This window comes from Ceratotherium simum, chromosome 34, assembly GCF_057802395.1.
Source record: "Ceratotherium simum simum isolate JZ-2026a chromosome 34, ASM5780239v1, whole genome shotgun sequence".
Lineage (NCBI taxonomy): Eukaryota > Metazoa > Chordata > Mammalia > Perissodactyla > Rhinocerotidae > Ceratotherium > Ceratotherium simum.
The window spans coordinates 9,253,689-9,270,210 of NC_141933.1; the positions used below are offsets into that span (position 1 = coordinate 9,253,689).

General features: G+C 41.2%; 1 protein-coding gene across 2 annotated transcripts in view; it reads left to right on the forward strand.

The window, feature by feature from the left end:
* ATL3 (atlastin GTPase 3) overlaps positions 1–16,522 on the forward strand; it is a 52,197-nt gene that overhangs the window by 19,155 nt on the left and 16,520 nt on the right. For both annotated transcript variants that reach the window (XM_087422748.1, XM_087422749.1), the window contains exons 6-8: positions 5,270–5,326; positions 6,124–6,216; positions 7,583–7,721. In XM_087422748.1, the coding sequence (XP_087278874.1) occupies positions 5,270–5,326; positions 6,124–6,216; positions 7,583–7,721 (289 nt within the window). The remainder of the gene's footprint in view (positions 1–5,269; positions 5,327–6,123; positions 6,217–7,582; positions 7,722–16,522) is intronic.

A 16,522-nucleotide genomic window follows, 5' to 3' on the forward strand; every position in this document is an offset into this window, starting at 1 on the left:
CTCCCTGTGTCTCTCTTATTTCTTCTTATAAGGACAGCCATCATATTGGATTAGGGCCCACTCTAGTGACGTCATCTTAACTTGGTTACATCTGCGAAGACCCTATTTCTAATAAGGTCACATTCACAGGAACTGGGGATTAGGACTTCAGCATATTTTTGGAGAGACACAATTCAACCCATAACAGGTGGTAAGGAAATTCTGACACAGTTATGTAATTCTCCTTTGATACTATTCTTTTTTTTTTTTTTTTCTTGTGAGGAAGATCAGCCCTGAGCTAACATCCGATGCCAATCTTCCTCTTTTTTGCTGAGGAAGATTGGCCCTGGGCTAACATCAGTGCCCATCTTCCTCTACTTTATATGTGTCAAGCCACAGCATGGCTTGACAAGTGGTACATTGGTGTGCGCCTGGGACCGAACCTGCGAACCCTGGGCCGCCAAAGTGGAGCGCGCACACTTAACCGCTGCACCACCGGGCTGGCCCCGCCCCTGATCCTATTCTTAAGAGCTCCACCATCCTCTGGTTCCTCAAACCCCAGATATGTTTGAGCATGTCTTTCTCATAGTCATTTCAACATCAAGCTTTCTTGATTCTTTTAATTATGTCCTACTGTAGAGGAGGAAAAAAGTCTTCTACTCATCTTAGGTTCTTGGCTGAGGCAGAGATTGATTGGAAGTGCTTGCTTTGATGAAGAAGACTTGGACAGGGTCAAAGTCCTTGATGAATGAGAGGGAATGACTACATGGTTAGTAGATGGACAGCAGTAAGGAGTAGGGGGAAGAGGTGGTTCTACAGAATGGCACAAATCCTAAAGGAGTAGGGCTTTTTATAAGGGGATGGAGAATAATAGTTTAGAGATGATAGAGGAAAGCAGGGAAGTCACCAGCCCCACCTTTTGATCCGGAGACACGTGGGGTGTGAGAGATTAATAGACACTACTTGAGATATCTACAGGGAAAATTGTGCCCTCACATTTTAGTTAAAGCAAGGAAGTGGAAGAAATGTGCAGAGAAGCGCTGGAAATTTGGGGGACTGTTCATTGTGGATCTGAAATTGCAGAAGATACAGTGGAAGTGTCTGGGGTGGGGGAAGGGTGGTCTGGAGCATCATGTGGACGAGGTGCCGGTGCCTTAGATTGTGGAGCTTGGGGGAGAGATGTGGCTACATTTAGGGCATTGGTTGGTGAAACAGGAATAGTGGGTGTGGTGGACTTAGTCTCTGTAGAGGATGGCCACTGGGCATAATGGCTGGAGGACTTGTCCCACTTGACAAGGCTGATTGATGGTGGAGCCAGAAATTGCATAAATATGAATGTTAGAAGGAGAAAATAATATTCTTGTGTGCCTGGAAATCTATAAGAATCAACTGTAAAACTATTTAGAATGAAGAAAATAATTTAATTAGATAACCATCACAAAATATGAATACAGGGCCAGCTCCGTGGCTTAGTGGTTAAGTGTGCGCGCTCCGCTACTGGCAGCCCGGGTTCGGATCCCGGGCGCGCACCGACGCACCACTTCTCCGGCCATGCTGAGGCCGCGTCCCATATATAGCAACTAGAAGGATGTGCAGCTATGACATACAACTATCTACTGGGCCTTTGGGGAAAAAAAAAAGGAGGATTGGCAATAGATGTTAGCTCAGAGCCGGTCTTCCTCAGCAAGAAGAGGAGGATTAGCATGGATGTTAGCTCAGGGCTGATCTTCCTCACAAAAACAAAAAAACAAAAACAAAATACAAATACAGAAATCAGTAGGCTTTCCTATATACCAACATTAACCAGTTTAAAAATGTAATGAAAACATTCGTTATAGCAAGAAAATATTAAGAATATTGAAATAACTGAATATTGGAGTAAACCTAAGGAGATCTATATTCTTCATAACAGGCTCATTGTGAACTATGATTGCATTTCTTTTAATTAATTGCCTTTTTTTTTATTGCGGTAACACTGGCTTATAACATATAAATTTTGGGTGTACATCATTATATTTCGATTTCTGTGTAGATTACATCATGTTCACCACCCAAAGACTATAATTAAGTTCCTTTATCACCGTTTTCATTAGTTTAGTGTTCTATGTGCTTATCACTAATGCATCCGCAGAGGATAGACTCCTAACACTTCTCTGTGTGGTCTCGTCACTTCAGGTTCTGTTTCATTTTTCCTAGGGAGGTATCGCTCTGATGCTGTCTTCTCCTCTAGCAGGACTGCCTCTTGTCTGCCTGGTGCATAGCCGTCATCCTGGCAGTTTCTTTTCACTTCCTTTTTTGGTTGGATCCCATTTGATCTTTTATTTGTTTATTCTCTCCTTATTCCTATGCATTCTCCAGTAGCTTCCTGAGAAAGGATAGAAAGGTTGCATAGGAGGTAACTTTTTTGAGGCCTTGTAAGTCTAAGAATATTTAAATTTTATCCTAGATTAGAGGATGAAAATAAATTTCTTTTAGAATCGAAGGCTTTGCTTCATTGCCTTCTAGCTTCCAGCATTGCTGCTTAAGTCCCACACCATCTGACTCCTGATCGTTTGTATGTGACCTTTTTGTTTCTCTTGGAAGCTTAAGATCTTATTCTTGGCCGTGAATTTTCATTGTAATGTGCCTTAGTGTGGGCTTTTTCTTCATTCTTCGTGAAGTCATATTCTCAGAAAGATAAGATGTTGCAACTGTTGTAACCAAGAAATAACAGGATGCTGTGAAAAAGCAGCATTCAGAAAACAGAAAAGAGCTCCTGGAAATTAAAACTGTAACAGCAAAAATGGGAAATTCAGTAGAGAAAGAGTTAGAAGATAAATTGGGGAAAATTTCCCTAGTAGGTTGAATAAAAAGACAAAGAGTAGGGGGCTGGCCCCGTGGCGTAGTGGTTGAGTTTGGTGCGTTCTGCTTCGGCAGCCCAGGTTCACAGGTTGGGATCCCAGGTGCGGACCTACACCACTTGTCAGCCATGCTTTGGTGGTGACCCACATACAGAATGGAGGAAGATTGGCACAGATGTTAGCTCAGGGCTAATTTTCCTCAGCAAAAAAAAAAAAAAAAAAAAAAAAAGATGTAGAAATTGTGAACAGAGGAGTGAAGCAGAGAGAGGGAGAGAAGAAAAGAGAGATAGAGAGGGGAGGAGAGAGAAGGGAAAAAAGGGAGGAAGAGGAGTGAGAGAGGTGGAGGAGAGGAAGAACGGAGGGCACAGAAAAAAAGGAAAATTTGAGGATCATTTCGGGGGAGGTTTAACCTGTTAATAATAGGAGTTTTAGTAAATGAGAAATGAGGGAAAGAAACTATAAGAGGAATAATATAAGATGATTTTCTAAAACTGAAGGACATGAGTTTCTGTCTTTCCTGTTAGAAGCTTTTCCCAAAGGCCTGGTGGTCCCTAACCATCTGTATTTAAGAGTGAGCCAGTAAAAACCTGACTGGGAGCTTTGGTAAGAGGGTGGGCCTTGTATACTGGGTTGGATCACTGTGAGGTGATTGGACAAGATTATTTAGCTATTTTGTTGCAACCCCTAATGTCTTGTTTTCAGACTGTTATTCTTGGGCTGTAAATTTCCCCAGACAAGAATTCTTTAACTTCCTACCTGGGTAGGTAGAAGTTTGTTGCGGCTCCAGCAGCGTGAGAGGGCTAAGGAGTCTTGCTATTCAGTATGTGCACTTTGACTTAAGTACCCATTTCCAGTAAGGTAGGAGACTTACTCCTATCTTTAGCTGACTTTGGTAGCAGAATCTAAATTCTTGGGGCCAGCCCTGTGGTGCAGTAGTTAAGTATGTGTGCTCTGCTTCAGCGACTCGGGGTTTGCAGGTTGGGACCCCTGGTGCACACTGACGCACTGCTTGTTAAGCCATGCTGTGGCAGCCCCATATAAAGTAGAGGAGGATGGGCATGTATGTTAGCCCAGGGCCAATCTTCCTCAAGGAAAAAAGGGGAGGATTGGCATCGGATGTTAGCTCAGGGCTAGTTCTCCTCACCAACAACAACAACAAAAAAGAATCTAAATTCCTTTTGCTTTATCCTCTCTGGAGAGCACAATTCCCATCTCTGTGGGGCTGGGGGAGGGAGCAGGATCTGAGAGTGTAGGTGCTCTCTGCAAAGACATTCAACCATTTCTTAGTTTTCAGCCCCAGTCCCTCACCCCCTCCTTCAGGGTGACTGGGGCTTCTAATTTCTGAGCCTTTCAGAGAATCTGCTAATTTCTTGATGGCCTCTGCTTCTTGCAGATTTCTTAACAGGGCAGAGAAAGCCAAAACCTGAGACAGGTCGTTCTCGTTTGTCTGTTTTCCTTCCAGAGTGTTGTTGACAACTCTTTTCTGCTGTCATATCATTTCTCATCGTCTTTGTCCTGTGAGTTTATAACTTTTAAGCTTTGTTTCGCTACACTTTTAGTGAGACTTCAGGGAGCAATAGGGGTAAGTGTATGTGTAAACCCTAACCTTAAAGAATTCGTTCATTCAGTCATTTGAATGGTTTACGTATTGGAGGTACAGTAGTGGACAAAACACGAACACTCCTGCCCTCGTGGAGATTACATGCTAATAATGAAGACAGACACTAGTCAAGATAAGTAAAGGTGCAGTATGCTGGATAGTGAGACAGGTTAAGGAGAAAAATAAAAAAGAGACAGAGTTGGAAATATTGTGTGGAGAGTTGTAATGTGTTTAGGTAGATGACCTGGAAGGCTTCACTGAGAAGGAGCCGTCTGAGTAAAGACATTAAGAAGTGAGGGAGCTGATTGTGCAGATATTCGGGGGAAGAACGTTACAGGCAGAAAGAAGAGTCCGAACAAAGCCCTAAGGCAGCAGTGTGCCCAGCACGTTTAAGGAACAGCAAGGAGGGCCAGTGTGGCTGGATCATGCTATAAGGACTGGTGTTAGATACTGAGTGAGGTTGGAGAGTTTGAACAGAGGCCTGATGTGGTCCAACTAACCTTATTTATAACAGAGCCACCGTGGCTGCTGTATTGAGAATAGGCTGTAGGAGGCAAGGGCTGAGGCAGGGAGACCAGTTAGGAAGCTATTGCAATTTTCCAAGCCACGTGGAAGTTGTGAGTGGTTGGACTCTGGATTTGCTAATGAATTGGGATATGGGATGTGAGAAAGAGGAATAACCAAGAAAGATTATTTTAAGGTTCACAGCTCCTGCGGGCTTTTGAAACTGTAGAATTTTGGTCTCATATAAGTAGTATTCAGTCTGTTAAATGATTTCTTTGCTAAAGAATAGCCATGGAGATACTTTACGCAATTTTGCCTTACAAACCATAACTGTTCTTTTTTAAAGCTCTTCACAGAATATGGTCGTCTGGCGATGGATGAAATTTTCCAAAAACCCTTCCAGGTAGAATGTTAACTTTAAATGTACTTCATATCTTTGTTTTAGTTTGGAGATCAGCAAACCGCAGTCCACAGGCCAAATCTGGCCAGCTGCCTGTTTATATGACCTGTGAGTTAGGAATGGTTTTTACATTTTTAAATGGTTGAAAAAAATAAAAAGAGGAATAATATTTCATGACGTGTAAATTATCTGAAATTTAAATGTCAGTATCCGTAGCTAAAGTTTTGTTGGAACACAGCTACCCTCATTCGTATTGTTCATGGCTACTTCTTGCTACAACAGCCTACAGTATTTACTCTCTGGCCCTTTATAGAAAAGTTTGCTGACCCCTTCTTTAGCTAATTGTTTCATGAGGATGAGAATGCACAGTAACCTCAATAAGACGAGAAGAGCTTGAAGTATTATTATTTAATTTAGTTTTCTTTTCCTTTCTACTGTTATAAGTAGATCTGATTGTATGATTAGCCTGTGCCATTTTGTTTTCTTGTCCTTTCCCCCTTCCTCCTACTTGCCTTTAGAGCAGAGCCCCCTATTTAACATTTTCTCATCAACCCCTTCCTTCTGTTCCTATTACAGGTGGGAACAAGAGTAGCAGATAGGATGTACAGACCTCACATTAGGCTTATGCATGTCCTTCTCGTGTTTGTAAGGTTTCTAAGATGTTGCAGAATAGATACATCTTTCAGCACGTTTTCTTGCCCCTGTTGAAGAAGCTGGCATTATGCAAAGAAGTACTTCAGTTGGTGTTTTGAAATGCATTTATGCAACATTATAATACGTTCTGCTCTTTTCCTAAATAGACACTGATGTTTTTGGTTCGAGACTGGAGTTTCCCTTACGAATACAGCTATGGGCTACAAGGAGGAATGTCATTTTTGGATAAGCGTCTCCAAGTAAGTAGAAATATGATCTTCTGGGGAATTACCTAAAAGTACTGATAACTTTCTCATTTGCCTTTAGCTATTTTTTTAAAGCAGATTATGGAAAATTATATTAAGTGTATTAAATGCTTATGAAAATTAGCACACCCTAATATTATTCGTGGTAAGATTGAAGAACCTGGGTATATAATGCACAGGGACTGTAGGGAAGAACTCTGGGCAAAAGCCCAAGCTTCGACTGTAATTTCCATTTCACATTTTACACCAGGCTCTATATGTGGCTTTAGAATGTCACATTCAGAACTTTAGTTCTGTTATTCTTATTCAAAATTTTTATTTGTTTTGGGGTCGATATAAACAAGCTTAGCCTGTTCTCCAACATTAAAACACAGGAATCCTTTGTCAGTCACTACTAACTGGTTAGCTCCTCCTTCATGCCCACAAATCTTTCCTTGTTCTTCTTAAGTGTCGTGCAGTACTCCTAAGAAACTCTTTAGTACCTGTTCTTTGGCAGCTATAGGGGCCAGGCCATGGTTAATCAAATTTATGCATTTATTGCTCCTTATGGTTCTGAGTTTTCTCATTGGACAAATCAAAGGCCACTGTTGTAACTGGACTGAAAAGTCCGATCGCCCCGGTTCTTGGTCAGCATGAGAGAGAGTTCAGACACCGACATAACGGCAGCAGCAAGCAAGCAAAGATTTAATTGAGGAAAAGTCAGATACACTCCAAGTGAGGAGCAGGCAGTGCCAGAGAACACATCTGTCCTGTGTCTTGGGTTAGTTTTATTTTTATTTGCGCTCTTTTGGAGGGAATTTGCATTATCTGGTTGTCCGCCAATAATGGTCTTTCCTTCACCCACACGTCGAGAGGGGGAATTCTTAACTTTCAAGGAGAATCTCCGGAACTGTCATGGCAGTTATCCCCTGAGGAAGAGGGACTAATGCATATGGAATTTGTATGTAGATTAAAGAAAGGTCAATGCCCTCTAGAGGTGTATAGCAGAAGGCTTTGTATGTGTTGTTTGTGGGCTCGTTACTTTTATCATCGTGGTTGAAGGTCTTGGACTCCAGTGGCGGTGCCAGGTGGGTCTTAGTTTCCCTTTATCTGTATCTTGTGGGATGCCAGCAAGACGCTTCTTTAATGTAGCAAGGTCTCCAGCTGTGATTCCCCCGCTCATGTCTGGATGCCAGTAAGAGGCTCCATTGATGCAGCAAGGTCTCCAGCTATGATCTCCCGCTCATGTCTGCCTAGCTGCCTATCTCACTCGATCCAGCAGAGTTGGCAACTCTTCTTTCCTTTGTCCTATACTAGTGGTGTAGGACACTAGTGAAGAAAAACAAATGGTCTTTTGTAAATTGTTGATCTTCATCGGCAGGTGAAAGAACATCAACATGAAGAAATTCAGAATGTGCGAAATCACATTCACTCGTGTTTCTCCAATGTCACCTGTTTCCTCCTACCACATCCGGGACTCCAGGTGGCCACAAGCCCGGACTTTGATGGGAAATTAAAAGGTATGTTACAAATGGTGTTATTTTAAACATGTGGTTTGGTCTTTTTTTTTTTTTTTTTTTTTTAAAGATTTTATTTATTCAGTTTTTTCCCCCCAAAGCCCCAGTAGATAGTTGTATGTCATAGGTTCACATCCTTCTAGTTGCTGTACGTGGGACTCGGCCTCACGTTGGACGGAGAAGTGGTGCCTCGGGGCGCTCCCGGGATCCGAACCGGGGCCGCCGGCATCAGAGCGCGCGCACTTAACCGCTAAGCCACGGAGCCGGCCCGTGGTTTGGTCTTTGGAATTAAATAGTGGCCAGAAAATGTCAATTATGAATCTAGTGAATGCTGGGGAGGAATAGTGTGTTCTCTTAGAAAGAATAGCATTTAGAGTCTAGTTCAGTTTTTGATCCTACCTTACTGTCACCATCAGAATTAGTTTACCTTAGTTTCTCTGTCTGAAATGGTGGTGGTAATATCCATTAATGTTCTTTCTAAGAGATGTGTTATGATTATTAATTTACAAGGATAAAAGTGCTAAATAAAGGAAGACTAAACATTAGCTAATATTTATCAAGTAAAATTAACTTCCCAAAGAAAGGTAACATGATGCGTGGCATGGCTGTTGTTTTCATCTTACTTGTTTTTAAAGCAAAACCTGATGCTGGGTCGTGTGTTAATATCAGGAAATGCTGACGAGATGGTAGCTTAGAGAAATCAGAGTTGGGACTCTTGGGTTCCATTACCTTATTTTTGTTCCTTATTCATCAAGACCTTGAGTCATTAAATGGCTAGCCCTCAGTTTACACATATGTTCAACTCTAAGCACTTTTGTTTGTAAACTTATCTGAACTTCTCAGGTTCCCAGTAAAGTGGAAATAATAATAGCTGCCATTTTTAGAGGCCCACCAGTGTTCCCGACTGTCAGTCTGTTCGGGCTGCTATGACAAAATACCATAGACTGGGTAGCTTATAAACAACAGAAATTTATTTCTCATCGTTCTGGAGCCTGGAGGTCCAAGATCAGAGTGCCAGCATGGTCGTCTGAGGGTTCTCTTCCTGGTCTCAGACTTCTGGTTGTATCCTCATGTGGTGGAAGGGGCTAGGGAGCTCTGTGGGGTGTCTTTTATAAGAGCACTTAATCCCGTTCATGAGGGCTTCATCCTCATGACCTAAGCACCTCCCAAAGGCCCCACCTATGAATACCATCACCTTTAGGGGTTAGGATTTCAACATAGGAATTTTGCGGAGACATGAACATTCAGACCATAGCACCAACACTATGCTAGTTACTTTCATGCTTAATTCTATAAAGCTGATTATTTCCTTTATCTTACAGATGAAGAAGCTGGCTTAGGAAAGTTGAGTAACTTGCTCGAGGTACTCAGCTAGTAAGCGGTGGGGCAGAGATTCACATCCTGATCCTTCTTGCCCCAAAGCCATACTGTGCTAAAATAGAAGTTCTTCTGTTATATTGGGGAAGTCATTTAGAGGGTGCATGCTGTTTAGTTGCCAGGAGAACTTGCCTTTTGAAGTGGAAGTTCTTCTTAGCCTCACATTAAACATAAAATGGATCATTTTAAATTTATTTGACTCAATTGATCCAAGGAAGTTAACATACTTGTTCAACTTAAGATTTACGTGCCAGCTGGTCTTACTGTTGCAAAAGAATCGAGTTTGAGAGACTTAACCTTTACCTTCTATTTGTCACTTGGATGATATTTTTATGTGGTTGGCAGCTTTCCTGAGCAGGAAACTTCCACAGCCTATTAGATGGCAATTCAAAAATCAAAGTTTGGGGTCTGGCCTTAGAGAGAAATCTGTTAGGCAGCAGTGGAGCTAGAACCTTTTACCTGAAAAGCGGTTGCTTTTCTGAGTTGAGTATGGGGAGGAAGTTGAGTGTGTAGGTGATGTGTCCTTTAGGGTTTAGTGCTCCATGTTAGACATACTTTCACCACACCTAAGCTCTGGTTTGTTCCTCACTGGTAGGGCAGATGTTCAGTGGCAGTCTTAAATGAGGACATCTAGGAGAGGCTGAGTTAGAGTGGCTCCTCATGCCTTTCCTCTTTATCTGGCATAAACATACAAAATGGATTCCTCCATATTTTCAAGCATTTTAATATTTTAGAACTTTCTGTTTTAAAATTCATTTTTATCATGATTATTTTATGTATTTTTATCATGTTATTTCAAGAAATAGGAATAGCTTTTTTTTTTGCTGGGAAAGATTTGCCTGGAGCTAATATCTGTTGCCAGTCTTCCTCTCTCTCTCTTTTTTTTTTACCTCCCCAAAGCCCCAGTACATAGTTGTATATATTCTAGTTGTAGGTCCTTCTAGTTCTTCTATGTGAGCTGCTGCCTCAGCATGGCTACTGACAGATGAGTGGTATGGTTCCACGCCCGGGAAGTGAACCCCGGGCCACCGAAGTGGAATGCACTGGACTTTAACCACTAGGCCCTCAGGGCTGGCTCAGGAATAGCTTTTGTTTTTTTACAAGATATTTTTTAAATTAATTAATTAATTTATTTTTGTGAGGAAGATCAGCCCTGAGCTAATATCTGCCAATCCTCCTCTTTTTTTGCTGAGGAAGACTGGCCCTGGGCTAACATCCATGCCCATCTTCCTCTACTTTATATGGGACGCCGCCACAGCATGGCTTGACAAGCGGTGTGTCTGTGCGCGCCTGGGATCTGAACCCGCGAACCCTCAGGCTGCCACAGTGGAGCGCGTGCACTTAACTGCTACGCGACTGGGCCGGGCCCAGGAGTAGCTTTTTAAAAGTTCTGTAACCCTGACTTCTGATCTGAAATTTTGTATCACTTTTGGATATGCGTATTGTGTTCGTTTCCTAGGACAGCTGTAAGAAAGTACCACAGACTGGGCGGCGTCAGCCAGGTTGGTTCCTTCTAGAGGCTCTGAGGGAGGATCTATCCCATACTTCTCTCGCGGCTTCTGGTGGTTGCTGGCAGTCCTTGGCGTTCCTTGGCTTGTAGTTGTATCACTCCAATCTCTGTCTCCATCGTCGCATGGCCCCCTTCTCTGTGTGTACCGATCTCTTGTGTGTTTCCTCTTCTTATGAGGCTATCACTCTTTGGATTTAGGTCCCACCCTAACAGTATGATCTCAACTTAGCTAATTACATCTGTAAAGACTCTATTTCTCAATAAGGTCACATTCTGAGATTCCAGGTGGACGTGCATTTTAAGGGGACACTGTTCAACCCAGTACACATATTTACAGATTATGAATAGTTTATCACTAAATACTAAGTGTGCTAAGTTTCATATTTATTATATTTGTAAAATAGAGAACAAATTCTGTATAAGCAACTGTTTTTTTTTTTTTGAGGAAGATCGGCTAACATCTGTTGCTAGTCTTCCTGTTTTTTCTTTTTTCTCCCCAAAGCACCAGTATATACTTATGTATCATAGTTGTAGAGTTGTAGCTCTTCTTTTTTTTTTTTTTGGTGAGGAAGATCAGCCCTGAGCTAACATCCATGCTAATCCTCCTCTTTTTGTGAGGAAGACCGGCTCTGCGCTAACATCTATTGCCAATCCTCCTCCTTTTTTTCCCCCAAAGCTCCAGTAGATAGTTGTATGTCATAGTTGCGCATCCTTCTAGTTGCTGTATGTGGGACGCGGCCTCAGCATGGCCGGAGAAGCGGTGCGTCGGTGTGTGCCCAGGATCCGAACCTGGGCCACCAGTAGTGGAGCGCGTGCACTTAACCGCTAAGCCACAGGGCCGGCCCGTTGTAGCTCTTCTATATGGGACGCCTCCTCAGCATGGCTTGACGAGCAGTGAGTAGGTCCGCACCCAGGATCTGAACTGGTGAACCCTGGGCTGCCGAAGCAGAACGCGCGAACTTAATCGTTATGCCACCGGGCTGGCCCCTAAGCAACCTTTAGTCTCATAATTATGTGCTATTTGTTTCCCTCATCCATGATTGAATTATAAAACACATTTATAGAGTTAAAATCTTCCTTTCTTACGTGAAAAGGCAAGTCCTAAAGGAAGAAACACAAATGGTTAGTATATACTCATGAAAGTATGTGTTGCATCACAATAATCAAGAAAGTGCAAATGTATTGGTATAAATTTGTATAATCTTAATGTGACAGTATCAAAATTTAAAATGTTCACATCCTTTGATCCAGTATTTCACTTTTAGGAAATTATCCTAAGGAACTATCCAAATAAGTAGATAAAAATATATGGACAAGGATATATACTACTACAGCATTATTATAGTAGGGAATAATTGGAACCAACCCAAATGTGTTTTTGAGGAATTGGTTAAATTATGGTGCGTCTGCACAAAGCAATAAAATGCAGCCGTTTAAAAGCATAAGGTAGGGCCGGCCCCGTGGCTTAGCGGTTAAGTGCGCGCCCTCCGCTGCTGGCGGCCCAGGTTCGGATCCTGGACGTGCACCAACGCACCGCTTCTCCCGCCATGCTGAGGCCGCGTCCCACGTACAGCAACTAGAAGGATGTACAGCTATGACATACAACTATCTACTGGGGCTTTGGGGGCAAAAATAAATAAATAAAATCTTTAAAAGCATAAGGTAGATAGATGGATCTATCTGTATTTACAAAGGAAGATATCCATGACATATTATTAAATGGAAAAAGATTGCAAAGTTGCATATATTGTATGATCCTATTTATTTAAAAATGTGTATCTGGGGCCTGCCTAGTGGCGTAATGGTTAAGTTTGGTGTGCTCTGCTTTGGCGGCCTGGGTTTGTGGGTTCAGATCCCGGGTGCAGATGTACACCACGTGTCAAGCCATGCTGTGGCAGTGACCCACATACAAAAGGAAGGAAGATTGGCACAGATGTTAGCTCAGGGCCAATCTTCTTCACCAAAAAAAAAAAAGTATTTTTAAAATGTATGTATGTATATTTAAAAATGTATGTTTTTAATAGGAAAGATTTGAAAAAAAAATTTCTTTTTTTGGCTCCACTTTGAAACTATGTTAATAGTCTGCCCTGTGTGTCTATTTAAGGAACTATATTAGGAAGATTGTTCCTGAAGAATTCTTATTAGCTGTGCAAAGGTTTATGTCCTTTTTAGCTTGGGAGATGGATATTTTGTAATTTTAGGGAACCTTTTAAACAAGATACTGAAGAGCTTTGAATGATGAGTAAATTGGATACTAAATTGCAAATAGTAGGTGACTTGTGAGTATTTGGCAAGTACGTGATTGAGAAGCACCTAAACTTTATTGTGAGGGACCTATAAATGGAGCTGATATGTTCTCAGAGTTAAAAAAAATACCTATACTTTGTATTTTCTCAAGTATATACTTGTACAGTGACTTGATTGAGATCCTGCAGCCCTGGTCCATATAACCTAGAAAAGACAGCATTAGCCTGAGAATGTTTAGGAATGTTAATCCAGATAAGGCCCTTAATGTAGTTTCTGTAGAATATTTAAATTTAATAAGAACTACATTCTGAAGGTATTTCTGCAATGTTCTCCTAAATACTGCAGGAGTTGTTTTAGTGGTTTTATTTTATTTTATTTTTTTAAAAGAAGGACCATTTATTCAGAGGTGAATACCTGCCAGACACAATTTTGGGTTTGGTGTAATCACTGCTAAGCTGCTGCTTCCTGCAGTAGTTAGCTAGGAGATTAGCTCATTTTTGAGACCCCTTTTCATCAGACACAAGACCACTGTGTCGTCATCATAAAGAAAGCTGTCTTATTCCTATTTACCTAGAGCAGAGAGACCTAAAACAGTAACTACTGAGTTGTTTAGCTAGAAGTTAAACAGAAGAGTTTGTAGGGCACAGTCTTCTTTGACACCATGAGATACTGAGATTGTCTCTATTGGGAGACAGTTCTTGTCTATTCTGAGTCTAAACCTAATATTTTGGTACAGTCTTCCTAGAAACAGTAATAGCTGAGGGTCTATTAAATCTGGGTAAAACTGGGTATAATAACAATCTGTGGTCTCTAGATCCTGCTAGTTCCTTGTGTGAAATATTTTTTAAGCTCTCAGTGTTTTAGTGTGATGAAAGTTGAAACCATTAAAAAAAGGATTTTTTCGAATAGATAATACATTCATATGTTTAAAATCCCAAAAAGGATTAAAAAGTATTCAATGAGGGCCGGCCCCGTGGCTTAGCGGTTAAGTGCGCACACTCCGCTGCTGGCAGCCCGGGTTCGGATCCCGGGTGCGCACCGATGCACTGCTTCTCCGGCCATGCTGAGGCCGCATCCCACATACAGCAACTAGAAGGATGTGCAGCTATGACATGCAACTATCTACTGGGGCTTTGGGGAAAAAATAAATAAATAAAAGTTTAAAAAAAAAAAAGTATTCAATGAAAAGTCTCCACTTTGGTAGGCTTCCAGAGTTTCTTTAGTATATTTCTTTAGCAAGCAAATTTGAATATACACAGAATAGCATATTATGTACACTATTTTATACTTTTTCACTTCAAGGTTATAAGGAATTTGTCCCACTTTTTTTTCTTGAAATTTTGTGGTTTCATTTTTCACATTATAATTGATCATCCACTTTGGTTTTTTTTTAATTTTTTTTTATTTATTTTTCCCCCAAAGCCCCAGTAGATAGTTGTATGTCATAGTTGCACATCCTTCTAGTTGCTGTATGTGGGACGCGGCCTCAGCATGGCCGGAGAAGCGGTGCGTCGGTGCGTGCCCAGGATCCAAACCCGGGCCGCCAGCATCGGAGTGTGAGCACTTAACCGCTAAGCCACGGGGCTGGCCCTGATCATCCACTTTGGATCCAACTTATTTTCTGAATGACTACCCATTTGTCCCAACAGTATTTATTGAATAGTCCAATTTTCCCCCACTGGTTGAAATGTCACCTTTATCATATATTAAGTCACTAATCAATGTGTAATATGGGGATTAATCCCTTTTTAAAGCTGGTATAGGCCATACTTTGGCGCCATCCTGAGGAGACTATAGAATTAAGAGTATTTAGATGGAAATTGGTACCCATTTACTTAGGTAGGATAGATTAAAAAACTTTTTAAATTTTTTGATGTCAAGAGAGCTGATGATTGATCAGTTATTTAAGATGGGATGGGAATCAGTAGAGATGAGAAGCACATATTACTATTTAGAGAAAAATCTCGTGTAGATTATGAGCCATAAATAAAGTCTAGGTAGATTACAAAGTTAAATTATAAAAATCAAAGCATGAGGAAAAAGTTAATTTTGTTAGACTTTTAGAATTAGGGAATGACTCTTTAAAATTAGAAGGAATAAAAGAAATTATCAAGGAAAAGCGCTATAGGTTTGAATACATAATTAATCTTCTGCGTATTTAAAGAAAGGCAAACAAACTGGAGAAAATATTTCAGTGGTCATAGTACACATAAGGATAGTGAATTTATTTACTTCCTGAAGAGTGACTATATTCAAAGTTAAAGGCCCCTAGTAGATAGTTCGCTGAAAAGGAAATCAGCTGATGAACAAATATGGGACAAAGTTTGACCTAACTGGGAATAAGGGAATAAAAGCAAATTAAAATAATGAGTTACCATTAAATTTTTGAACGTACTATTAGATATCTAAAAGAATCCAAAAGTATTACATATGAAAAAGAATACATGGGCCGGCCCCGTGGCTTAGCGGTTAAGTGCGAGCATTCCACTGCTGGCGGCCGGGGTTCGGATCCTGGGCGCGCACCGACGCACCGTTTGTCTGGCCATGCTGAGGCTGCGTCCCACATACAGCAACTAGAAGGATGTGCAACTATGACATACAACTATCTGCTGGGGCTTTGAGGAAAAAAAAAAAAAAATACACATAATGGATATATGTAAGGTATGAAACGTTAACATCATGAATATACTACCCAACTTAATAACTAGAATCAAAATTGGCAAACTTTTTTGTAATGGACCAGATGGTAAATATTTTAGGCTTTGTGGGCCATATAACTACTCAGCTCTGCAATTGTAGCAAGAAAGCAGCCATAGACAATGTGTAAATGAATAGACATGGCTGTGTTTTCAATAAAACTATTTACAGATACAGTTAGCAGGCTGTTTTGGCCAATCAGCTGTAGTTTGCTAATCCCTGTCTAGAACATTACCAGTACTATTTCCTGTACCTGTCTCATTTTCCTGCCTGCCCACAGAAATAACCACTATTCTAAATTTTGCTTATTCTGTCCTTGAATTAAAAAAATTTTTTTTTTTAATTTATTTTTTTCCCTCAAAGCCCCAGTAGATAGTTGTATGTCATAGCTGCACATCCTTCTAGTTGCTGTATGTGGGACGCGGCCTCAGCATGGCTGGAGAAGCAGTGCGTCGGTGCGTGCCCGGGATCCGAACCCAGGCCGCCAGCAGTGGAGCGCGTGCACTTAACCGCTAAGCCACGGGGCCGGCCCTGTCCTTGAATTTTTTATTTATTTATTTTTTTCTCCGGGGAAGATTCACCCTGAGCTAACATCCATTGCCAATCTCCCTCTTTTTGTGTGAGGAAGATTTGCCCTGAGCTAAGATCTGTGCCAGTCTTCCTCTATTTTGTATATGAGTCACTGCCACAGCATGGCTGCCGATGAGTGGTGTATGTCCTCACCTGGGAACTGAACCCAGGCTGCCAAAGTGGAGAGCGCCAAACTTAACCACTAGGACATGGGGCCAGCTTGAATTTCTTAAAAAAAATTATTACTTGTGTTTGATTCACTTAATACTCTATTGCTAAGTTTCTTTAATTTTGAACTTTATAAAAATATAGTATATGTTGGGCTGGCTTTGGGGAAAAAAAAAAGTGTGTGTATATGTATATATATATGTATATAGTATGTGGCCAACTTGCATTTTCACTT